Here is a 12,784-nt window from a genome sequence, read left to right on the forward strand (position 1 = left end):
CAGAAAATGGCCATGCTTGGCCTTTTTGTTTAGCTCTTGTACTGTAAATGAGTGTTCTTTTCAAGGTCTCTTTAAAGCCACATTTTTCATATTTCTGTACTTTTTATTGAGGATTTTTCTGTTTAAAATGCACACCCCCCACCCCCCACAAGCACGGTGCTGAAATGTTATCTAGTGTCCTAAGTGCAAGAAGACTGTGATGTGCCTTACTGTACTGGATAAGCTTCCTTCAGGCATGTGTTATAGTGCCCTTGGCTGTTGAGTTCAATGTTCATGAATCAACAGTGTACGCTAAATGAGGTGTCTAAGCAGAAACACATATGAAACAAAGTAATGTACTGACTGGTTGATGCAATCAACCAACATGACCAAAGGCCCACAGACACCTAACCCTGTATTTCCCAACTAGGAGCAATGGTTCAGATTTCACTAATTCAGTTGTTCTTGAAAACTTAATAAAACATAAAATACCGCAAATAAAGAGACTCAACTACAAACAAGTAAACAAACAATAATTAAAATCAACTTAAAAAACTCACCACTCAGAAATAACTATAGGATCTTCATTTTCCCAGTGTTATATAATTCCCCATGGTTACAAGGTTGTATAAGCGGAAAAAAAAGCTGTCATAACACTAAAATATTCACTAATGAACTGCCCTATATACTTCTATAATTAACAACAGCATATATTTCTATTACAATTATAAAGATGCAGGATTTTATGAAAGTGATATTGGAGAATTTCAGAACTCATTAACGATAGGGGAGGATGGCACAAGTACTACCAGTTAACAACCAAAAAGAATTCTTATAACAGGAACTGCAAAAGAGAATGACATGAATATCAAAGGCTGAAAAACATTTCCTGGAAAAATGTATGAATCCCTAAAATATTTTTTCAACATAACCAAAAACAAAATAAATGATGACAGTACAGTGCTGTCATACAATTTTGTCACAAAAATTATTGTACAGAAAACTGATCTAACCTTTGTTCTTTATAAACTCTAAGATTCAGCTATTCTTTACAATTTTTTAGCTTTATTTTTCAAGATTGTGTCCCAAATCAAGGGTTTTTTTTTTTAACTTTTACAATAAACTTTTGGTTCTGTGTTAAATGGATTCATTTTACTTGAATTCACTGGGATTCATTATCTTTGGATAACCAGAATTTCCTATATTGTTACTATTTTATTGTACAGCCTCTCTAATTTTCCATATGCAAACATACATTATATTCTTTTCTCACTAAACATACTGTTTTGTTACCTGTTTTTTCATTCACAGAATGTAATTTTCTTCAGAGAGATATGTCTCATGCTTTTCTCATATCCTACCTGGTGCACACTGCGGGAGCACACAGAATATCAGTAAGTGACTGCCGATCAGCTAAAGACTTCTCTTCTAGGCTACTAATTTCTATGACCTGAAACTTGCTGCAATCCATTAAGAAGAAAAAATGCCATCTCACTAACTCCATCATGAAGTCTGGGTCACAACTAGATTTTTTTCTTTTTGATTATCATACACATAATCATCAGCTCCTGGAATATAATTACTTTTACTATCCAACATGAAAAAAAATATCACACTGCCATGATAGTCAACAATAATGTGGTATTAAAACATTTTCAACTTCCTTCCATTATTCTATGAAAATACTGAAAAACAGGCTTATCTTTTAGCTTTAAAAAATTAATAAACTCTTTCAAGTAGAAGTTAAGTTTCCCTTTATAAAGTTGCTTTGAAAGCATTACCAAAAGATACAAAGATGCAAACCATCTTTCATAAAACTAGAAGCCAGAGGCTATAGATAAGAAGATTCTTCAGGTCTAGATTCTTTATCAATCTGCACCAACCTTATTTTCATGCTTTCTATCTTTGTCTTAGACCTAGTCTAAGGTTAAGAACCTTGTTAGGAGCTCAGGTACTTGTTGGTTTACGGACAACATGCACTGCAGGTCTATTTCCATTTAATATGAACCCAATAAGAAGAACCCAGTTCTGATTCAACCCGAGGATGAGGTTCTGGCACATCTTTAAAGCTCTACAAATGAATGATGATGAAATCATTCAGAAATGTCCTCAGTGATCCCAGAGAAGGCTGCTTTATCTCTATTTTAGAAACGAATAAAAACGTGCCTGGACTTGATAATGAAGCTGAAATAGTAGCCAGTTCTTCTGAATATCCCATTGTATCAGACAACTCCATTTCATATAGGATGTTAGGTCATTCGTAGAGGAAAAACATAGTACATGTCACATTCAAAAAGAGACTGAATGGAGTTAAAAAGTAAGGATGTATTCACCACAAATACCATTACCAAGAGGATGCTAATTAATTCAGCAAGTACTTACTGACTACTTGCTACCAGTACAGTAAGGAGCTAGGTACTGAGTGATTCTCCGAGTAGGGAAATATAAACGAGGAGGAACAGAGAGACAGAGAATGAATGAATGAATACATGTGTATATGTATGTGATGCTTTAAAGGTTAATTCTGGAAGGCTGCCTTTCCTATCCAGGCTGATTAGGATAAATGCCTGTAACACTAAATATTCAACACCACATCCTAAGGCAAGTGGTTTAGGGAGAGGAGACTTGGTAAAACGGATTTCCATTCTAAATATTTACTTAAAATATATTTATTTTCAGTATTTTTAAAGCTCACACTCTTTTCCAGGAATTAAGGTCACCAGATAATCTGCATCCCATTTTAGGGAAAAAACCAAAAACTCCTTTACTTTCCTCTTCCTCCAGCTCCTGCCCACATGCTCTCTCTCCTTCAGTCAAACTTCTTGAAAGAGTTGTCTATACTCACCATCCCCATTTCCTCACCTTCCATCACTCCTCAAATCAATGCAATATGGCTTCAGTCACTATGAAACTGCTCCTGCCAAGGTCAACAATAACCTGCATGTCAGTAAATGCAAAAGATAACTCACGGTCTTCATGTTGCTTGACCTCTCAGCAGGGACACAGCTGACTACTCTCTCCTCCTGGAAACAGTCTTCCTCGACTTCTGTGGCACTTCGCTGTCCTAATTTTTCATCTACTTATTTGGCCTCTCTTCCCAGTGGTTCCCTTAGATACTGCAGCTCTGCAGGGTTAGGCTCAATGTCCTTTAAACTTGATTCTTACTCTACACACACTCCTCAGGAGACCTCATCCACGTCTGTGCCTTCAAGTATCATTTTTATGCTGATGACTCACAAGTCCATCATGTCTCTCAGATCTGGCTTCTAGAATCCCAACCCATACCTACTAACTTCCAACTGGACATCTCCATTTGGAATCTTTTATCTCACGGATCTTAAACTCAGTAAATCTAAAACTTAAACTCATCATTTTCCTTTCATCCTCAGACCTGCTGTTCCCTCTCCTGTAGGCTATTAGTATATGGAACAATCATCTACCCAGTTTCCTATTTCAGAAACCCAGGAAGCACCCCTGATGCCACCCTCTCCACTACCACTCAATCTCCACTTGGATTCTAGCACCTAATATTTCTACAGTCTTTCCACTTCTTTTCATCTTCTCCATCACCATCCAAGTCCAAGCCACTGTTAACTCCTGCCTGGATCACTCTCTAGATCACTCTTGCTCTTTTTGACTCCACTCTCTCCAAAGCAGAATGAACATTCAAAAGGCCAATCTGGCACAATGGCCTATATAAAACCCTTCAATGGCTTCCTAATACCCTTAAGTCTCACCTTGACCTTTCAGTCAACCTTCCGTTCCGTTCCGTTCCGTCGCTCAGTCGTGTCCGACTCTTTGCGACCCCGTGGACTGTAGCCTACCAGGCTTCTCCGTCCATGGGATTCTCCAGGCAAGAATACTGGAGTGGGTTACCGTTTCCTTCTCCAGGGGATCTTCCCGACCCAGGGATCGAACCCAGGTCTCCCGCATTGGAGGCAGACGCTTTAACCTCTGAGCCACCAGGGAAGCCCAAATTTAATTCTTTGAACTCCTATCTGGTCATTTCCTACCCCTTCTTCAGATTTCATTTAAATACTACTTGCAAAGGGAGATCTCTTCAATGAGGTTAGAGTTCCTGGCTATATTCAATCATTTGAAAAATATTTATTATTCATCTACTATGTGTTAGATCCTGAGCAAGGTACTGTGACTACAATGGTGAACTTAAGAAAGCTCACCTTTTCTTATTCCTCTGGCATAGTCTAGTGATATTTTATAATTCCTCAGCACTTTACACTTCTCTTAAATACTTTTTAAATGTCTTTTCCTCCCATTGGAACAAATCCAATGAGAACAGGTTCCTTGCCTATTTTGATCACCGTCTCATCTCCAGTACTAAATGCAGTTCCTGGCACACAGTTGTTAACAAATATTTGAATATTAAATAATGACTAAAAACTCTAATCAAAGTCAACAATTTTACCTAAGTTTTGAGAATAAAAAAATAATTTATAATTCATGAAAAAATAAAAGACCATTATGCATTTTACCTAGCCAGTCCTTTAAACTCAGAGAAAAGTTAATTCTTCAAAAATCACATTCCATTAAATCAACAACACTTTATGATGAAAACTAGAAATTAAATGGAAGACTATCAAGCATTTATCCTTTACATGCTAACTGCATTTCCAATCAAATAGTCCTAGTTTATGAGTGGCAAATGTAGAAGAAATCACCATACTGTGACCTCTAACTAAGAAATGATTTACTCACAGACCATCAACGGATGAACCACTAGATGAAACATTAGATGCGGTATTTATGGGAAGCTTTACAGCGGAGGAACCGGACTGTCACCCCCTTAGCAATCTTGGCACCACTATGGGACAAGTACACAGCACTCCCTAGGTTACAAAGTCCCCTTGCCAAAAGGTGAACTTAAACCTAAGAGGGTTTCATGGTTAATGTCTAGTTTACAAAACACATGGGAGACAGAGAGGAACAAGCCAAACAGCACCATGAGACAACAGACAAATTCAGAACGTAGAACATTCTCTAGGAAAACCAACATAGATTTTTCATCAAGATCAATGGCAGGAGCAGAAAAAGAGAATAGGAGAGACTGACCTAAATCAAGTGTTCTTAAGGGAGAGTGATTTTGCCCCCAGGACATTTGGCAATGTCTAGAAATATTTTTGGTTTTCACAACCAGGTGCTGCTACTGGCATCTAGCAGGGAGAGGCTGCTAAACATCCTGCAATGCACAATACAGTGCTACAACAAAATCATCCTGCCCAAAAATGCCTCAACTGAATCCCAATCTCAACAAGCCCTCAAAACATCATTGAGTCCAGTTGGGAATTTTAGCATGGATAATATCAAGGAATTATTTTGATTAGTAGGATGAGACAAGAGGGGAATTGTAAACAGGTCAAGTATGAGGTGATATATAGAAACCTGATAATTTTGTCAGGGGTGACAATGTGTGTCTACCTTAGAAAAAAGTCTTTAAAAAAAAGACGTCACTTAATTAAGAGTGCAGGAATGAAATGACGTGAGATCTAAGAGTCATGTAAAAATATTTCCGCAAGAACTACAATAAAGGCCTAGGTAAAGCATACATGGCAAAATCTTGATACTTGTTGAATCTGAGTGATGGGTATGGGGTGGGAGGGGGAATCATACTATTTTCTCTCCTTTTGTGCATATTTAAAATCTTTCACCATAAAAAAAATTTTCATGACATACTCCAAAAACAAAATATGAATCAACAAAGAAGGCTTAATTGTCAGAGATTGGCACTGTCATGAAGAAAATGTTTGTTATCTAATAAGTCAAAGTATCCTAAGTCTAGAGCATGACAGCTCTTGTACTGTATTCAACACATCTTTGTGGAAAGCTGACAATTTGCAAGGCACTGTCCTAGGTGCTACAGGGATAAAAAGGTGAACACGGAGAAGAGACTTTTGGACACAGAACGGGAAGGAGAGGGTGGGATGAATTGAGAGTGGCACACTTTATCATATACACATTATCATATGTAGAACAGATAGCTAGTGCTAAGTTACTGTATAACACAGGAAGCTCAACCCAGTGCTCTGCAACAGCCTAGAGGGGTGGGTTGGGGTGGGGGGTGGGAGGGAATTTCAAGAGGGAGAGGACATATGTATACTTATGGCTGATTCACATTACTGTATGGCAGAAACCAACACAACATTATAAAGCAATTATCCTTCAATTAAAAATAAAAATAAAAATTAAAAAAAAAGGTAAAACAGTCTCTTTCTGCAAGGGACTTATAATCTGAACAGAACAGAACCAAACCATATAGGTAAGCTGAGGCATGGCTTCATAGACAGCCTGATATCAGAGGGTTGAGGAAGTTGGGACAAATTCTAGACAGAGGTTTAAAAAAAAAACACCTTAAGAGGCTTAGCAAGGGCCTTCTTGTTCTGACCCATTCACACCTCTCAAATCTCATCTTCCACCACTTTCTTTCTGGCTGTCATCAAAGAATTTGAGGCACCAAAGAGAGTCAAAGCACTAAAGATGTTCACCATTGACAAGGGTGCAAAAGCCGAAAAGCAGTGTTCATGTTCATATTAAGGACCGGCTTGATCGGCCCGACCACTGCCAAAAACCCCAATTCATCTGTCTCTCTAAGAGGTCAGAAAAAGTCTAGCATAGATGAGAATATAAATGCCATATTTTGGCTTGGACTAACTCTGAGAATGTTTGGCAACAACAACAACAAAAATCCTGGAAATTTCAGAGACGGGTGGTAAAGGGGGAGAAATTCTGTCTCTATAATAGAGGAATCTGAGGAAATAACATGATGGGATAGTACTAATTTGGTGTAAGGGAACAGAATCTCTCACTCTACTGTTTTACCCCAGCATCTCAGCTGTTTTCTCCTGATAATGTGCCAAGCACAACATATTACTTACTTAAAACAACTCATTTCTTTTCTTAATCTCTAATGCCAAACCACTGTAAAATTAGAATACTGCATTCCCATCTTTTGGAAATCTTTTATATGCAAATCTGAGCTTGTAGATTAAAAGATTCTCTTTCCATTAGGGAAGCTAGGTAGATTCAGTTCAGTTCAGGAATTGCTAAAAGTGTCTATTTTAAGAAACCAAAACAAATGATTTCTTCCACTTCATCTTCTTTCCTAAGAAATGAATTCATTTATTACTGCTACTCTATCAATCTTTGACATGGAAGCATCACTTCAAACAGAAGTTGAGAAGGGCTCTTTCATGAATGGAGAGATGTCATGAAATTTTTTTTTTTTTACAGCTTGGCCAAATTCCAAAGCTGTTACTCTGGAGTAAATGGTAACAATAACGCAATGCAGCAAATTGGTTATATCTTTAACCAATCTTTAAAACTATCTTTAAGTGAAGTGAGAAAAGGGATGTATGGGGTCAATTTCTGAAATGATCAACAGACTCCTAAAAAGGTCAAATATGTAGACTTCCCTAGGTATGGCATATATATCTATAAACACAATTAGGATGTTCCTGATTAGAACAAGATTTCCATCCTTCATTTGCTGAGATTAACTCAGGAAATTGACAGCTATCAGTGGCCCTTAACTTTCTTTTAAAGGAACTAACTGGTCATAAGATTTATATTCATTTCAAGTGTCAGCCCTTTGAGAAGCTTCTTTTTTTTACGCTGCCTCTCAAATACTATTTTAAGTTACGACTGTGGGGGAAGGCCCTTTGCAACAGCAACAAAACCTAAAAGGCTGGTTAAAGGAAATCAAAGAATGTATCTGGGAACTAACTCTTGATCCACCCAACTACTCTGGTGTCTAGAAACATACTCAAACACTGTTCTTCTAATAATCCACGTTTAGCGGAGTAAAAAGCTGGGGTGTCAGATCACTGACTTTGTGAAATCCTTTGGAGTGTAAATTTGCTCGTTCTTGTTGGGGGAGGGGGAGGGAATCAGGCCAAGCACTAGGCATAGCCTCCAGGGCCAGCTGACTTAGGGACCTCTAGGGTGAGAGACTCAGCTCTGGGCAGCTTTCTTACCTGTGGAGTCATCGTAGAGGGGTCTGGCTCAGGGGCAGCTTGCTGCTGTTCAGCGCTCTTGTTCTTGGCCCCACTCTCCAAAGGTTCTTGCTGGACAGTTGTCTTATTCCCAGGAGGGGCGGACGGCGGTGGCGGGGCCAGCAGCTGGGATTTAGAATGGCCTTGGGAAGGGCGGGAAGGAGATGCCTGAGAAGAGGGCAAATAGGACTGCGAATGGCTCATATAGGACTGCGAGGACGACGAAGAGGAGGAGTAGGACGGGGTGGGCGCCAGGTAGGACTGGGATGGTGGGGACTGGGAAGGGGACGGCTGGGCGGGGGGCAGGTAGGGCTGAGATGAGGCCGGAGGGTAGTACGAGGGCGGCGGCTGAGGCGGGGGCAGGTAGGACTGAGACGGAGGCATGTAGGACCCCGGCGGCACCGGGGGCGACTCCGGGGGGGAATCCAGCTCCATGGGAACCAAACCAGGAGGCCCGTCTCGTTGGTGGTGGAGCATCTGATGTTTGTACTGCTGCTGCTTCTGATAGCTGAGCGCCGGCCCGGGCGGCGGGGGCATCGGCGGCGGCGGCGGCTGCCAGTCCCCGTAGCCGCCCCCCGGCATCCCCGGCGGGGGCGGCAGCGGGGGTGGCGGGAGGTGATGGGGCTGCAGCACGCACTGCATCTGCTTCTGGTGCATCTGCTGCAGCTGCTGGAGCTGAGCCAAGTGCTGCTCGCGGAAGCTCATGAAGCCGGAGGAGGAGGGGGCGGCGGGAGTCGTCGAGCTCGAGTACCCGGGCCCCGGCGAGGCCTCAGGAAGCGCCACTGGAGGCGGCGGCGGGACCGGCGGCGGCGGCGGGTAGTGGCTGCTCCCGCCATAGCGGCCCCAATTCGGGTACATCACGGGAGAAGAAGGGCGCGGCGCTCGTCCCGGCGCCGTTACTCGGCGCAACCGACCCTCCAGGAGCGGCGGCGGCGGCGGCGGCGGCGACAGCCGGAACTCGCGGCGCCTACAGGCCCCGGAGCGTGTAAACGGAGCGCGCCAGTGCGCCGGCGCTACCGAGCTGGGCCCGCGACCGGGAAGGTTGGGGGGACGGATGAACGCGACTGCGCCTGCGCAGTGGCCACAGAGCGGAGAACAAAGGCGAGATAGAGCGGCCCCGTCCTCAGCGACTCTCGGTTGCCATCTTTCTTCCGGTTAGGATAATGTCGGGGCGAGTAGAAGATTCCCGTAGAACCATAGAGTCTCATCGCTGAAAACGGTGGTAGAGATCCTATCGCTCTACGGGTTCATTTTTGAATGGAGAAAAAAAAAAAGGCTCCATTCACAATAGCAACGATCGCAACAACAACAACAATAAAATTAAAAAAAAACCTGTGAAGCAGGTAGGACTAACACTAAAAAATATGTAGAATCTATATGAAGGAAACTACAGAACCGTAGCGAATCATATCTGAGTGGAATAAAATTAGACTTGAAATAATGGAGAGGTTTACCATGGTTCTGAATGAAAAGAAGAAAAAGTATAAAGATGTCAGTTCTCAAATTAAGTGAATAGGCTTCAGTCAGTTCTAACAAAAAATCCAATTGGGAACAAATCTGTGAAGATGTACTCTGAAGACAGAATGTAAATCTTCACCAATTCCTGCAGGTATTGTAAAAAAAAAAAAAAGCCGAGAAAGGGAATTCTTTAGAATAATTCAATGCAGAAAAATTTACGTTGGAGAGTATCAGCCAAGGGGAAGAGAGTAAATGCCAGATAACAAGATTGTCCAGAGAGGACTAGATTGGATTTAGAAAATAATCCAGTCTCATGTAAGACTAAACAGGAACTCCTTTGGCTTGAATGAATCACTGAAAAACAAAACTGATACACCCTGAATTCTGAAAAACAAAACAAAAAAGTATGAGATGGTTAAGTGTGTCAATGTGTCAGCTGTGCACCACTTAAAGACTGGACATTGCTTCTATCCTAACAACCCAGATCTTCACCTCTCCTAGGAGGTGAAGGTGAGTAGAAAGTGGGGCAACTAAGTATCCTCCAGAAGAGAGAGCTTTTCATTCTCAAATAGAAATGTAGCTGTGTGCCTTTTAATTTTTATTGAAATATAAAGTACATAACTAAATTTACAAATCATGCATACAGCTTACTGAATTTCCGCAAACCAGTCACACTTGTGTTCAGATCAAGAGACAGAACATTACCCAACTCAGAAACCCACTTAATTGTAATTTTAATATTTTCAGTTGAAATCTTAAGGAGAAAGATTTTCATGATTAATGAGAAAATCATCTCATTAGATGCAGAAAAAGAATGTGATAAATTTCAATATCCTTTTTTTTTTTTTTTTGCTGCCTTGGGGCCCACTGTGTGCAGGCTTTCTCTAGTTGCAAGCAGGGGCTACCCTCTAGTTGCTGTGCACAGGCTTCTCCTTGCGATGTCTTCTCTTGTTGCAGAGCCTGAACTCTAGGCATGCAGGCGCAGTTGTGTCACATGGGCTTAGTTGCCACGCTGCATGTAGGATCTTCCCTGACTAGGGACCAAATCAGTGTCCCCTGTATTGGCAGGCAGATTCTTAACCACTGAACCACCATGGAATGTCTCCATTTATGATTTTTTTAAAATATTTACTTTCTTAATGAATAAATTTGGCTGTGTCAAGTCATAGGTGTGGCATGCAGGATCTTTAGTTGTGGCATGTGGAATCTAATTCCCTGATCAGAGATGGAATGCAGGCCCCCCTGAGTGGGGAGCATGGTATCTTAGCCATTGAACCACCAGGGACATCCCATCCACTTTTAATTTTGAAAAAGATTTGCAAGTCAGAAATAAAAGGAAACTTCCTTGATCTTATACATAGAGTACTTACTAAGGAAACTACAGCAGACATCACAATGCTGAAAATTTGAAAGTTTTCCCACTGAGATCAAGAACAGATGTTCACTACTATCACATCTGTTATGGGTTGAATTTTGTCCCTCCTCTCCCATCCCCAAAAGGTTTTTAGGTCCTCACCTCCAGAACCTCAGAATGTGACCTCATTTGGAAATAGGTTTGTCCCAAGTGTCGTTTATTAAGATGAGGTCATAGGATGGGCCCCCATCCAATGTGACTAGTTTCCTTATAAGATGACCATTTGAAGACAGCACACAGAGAGAATACCATGTGATGCTGAAAGCAGAAATAGAGTCATGCAGCTGCAAGCCAAAGGGATGGAACAGGTGGAACAAACTGCAGGTGGAAGTGCAAATTGGGATGACCACTCTGAAATACCATTTGACACTATCTAGGAGAGGAAAATGGCAACCCACTCCAGTGTTCTTCCCTGGGGAATCCCAGGGATGGGGGAGCCTGGTGGGTTTCCATCTATGGGGTCACACAGAGTTGGACACGACTGAAGTGACTTAGCAGCAGCAGCAGCAGTAAAGCTGTACAGCTCCAGAGCCTATGACCTGGGACTCCCACTCCAACAAATCATATAACCAACAGAAATTCATACATATATATATATATACATGTTCACCAAAAGACATGTATAAGAATATTTATAGCAAACACTATTTGTAATGACTGAAAACTGGAGAGCAACACAAATGTCCACCTGCACTAGAATAGATAATCAAATTTGTATGTTTCTACAAGGAAATACAAAACACCAAAGAGAATGAGTGTTCCAAAACTACATGAAACAAACTCAGATGAATCTCACAATGTTGAGCAAAAGAAGCTAGACAGAAAAGAATATATAGTGTACGTTTGCACATATATACATTCAAAAATAGGCAAAATTGATATATAGTGTTGGAATTTAGGACAGCGGAGGGACAGTGACTGAAAGTGGGCGGAAAGGGACTTGCTGATGCTGATTCTTCACCTGGGTGCTGGCTGCATTTCTAGGTGGGTTTATGAGCAATTCATCAAGCTATACTATTTTTTAATTGAACTCTTCACTGTTTGTGTATAAATGTACCTCCAGGAAGACAGTGAAAGACAGAAGTTCCAAAGAACATTTACTGTAAAATTGACTTTACAGATTGTTCAAAAATAGGCAAAATGAAATCATAATGTTGAAGTGAAGGTCGCACCTTTGGGGAGAAGGAAAATGTTCGTGACTAGGATGGGTCACAAGTAGGGTTTTTTGTTTTTTATTTAATATTTACTTATTTACTTGGTTGCATCTGGTTTTAGGGTCGGCAGGTGGGATCTTCCTTGCCGCATGCAGAATCTTTTTGTTGCCGTATGTGGGCTTCTCCAGTTGCAGAGTGACTTGTGGGATCTTGTTCCCCAACCAGGGATCAAACCCTCATCCCCTGCATTGGAAGCATTGGAAGGTAACCACTGGACTGCCAGGGAAGTCCCATAGGTAGGGCTTTAAAGGGCTAACAATGTTCGGATTCTTGAACCAAGTGGTAATTATGCAAATATTTCCTTTGTTAAAACTTACTGAGCTGTAAATTTATCCTTGGCCGCTTTCTGATTGCGTGTTTTATACCTCACAATGTTTAAGTTTTTAACAGAGTGGGAAGGAGAAGAAAAGTGATGATAGTGCTAAACTGAGAAAGATGAGATTAGGCGGCGAAAGGTGGAAACCTTTCTCTTAGCCTTTTCCTTCCCCACCTGGCATGGTAGGTTCTTGCTGTCAGGCCATCTATACAGAACCCCTCCCTCAACAGGGGTCTTTCATCTCTTCTGCAAGGGGAAACAGCACTGATGTTTAAAACAGGTCCTTCCACATTTCCCTCATTGATTTGAGATAAATTTCAGCATTGTTCTAGATGCTAAAGGAAATGCTCTCCCCTACCTTCTTACTCTAGGGGAACTAACGTATAGTTGGCCATTC

General features: G+C 41.4%; 1 protein-coding gene across 2 annotated transcripts in view; it reads right to left on the reverse strand.

Annotated features, from left to right (window-relative positions):
• Positions 1–9,032, reverse strand: part of YLPM1 (YLP motif containing 1) — a 63,712-nt gene extending 54,680 nt beyond the window's left edge. For both annotated transcript variants that reach the window (XR_016038164.1, XM_055435657.2), the window contains exon 1: positions 7,968–9,032. Coding sequence is in view for 1 of the 2 variants with exons in the window: in XM_055435657.2 (XP_055291632.1) it covers positions 7,968–8,843 (876 nt within the window). In the remaining variant the exon portion in view is untranslated. The remainder of the gene's footprint in view (positions 1–7,967) is intronic.
• Positions 9,033–12,784: the final 3,752 nt, after the last annotated feature.

This window comes from Moschus berezovskii, chromosome 9 (genome assembly GCF_049115385.1).
Source record: "Moschus berezovskii isolate FMDL1 chromosome 9, NW_MosBer_1.0, whole genome shotgun sequence".
NCBI lineage: Eukaryota > Metazoa > Chordata > Mammalia > Artiodactyla > Moschidae > Moschus > Moschus berezovskii.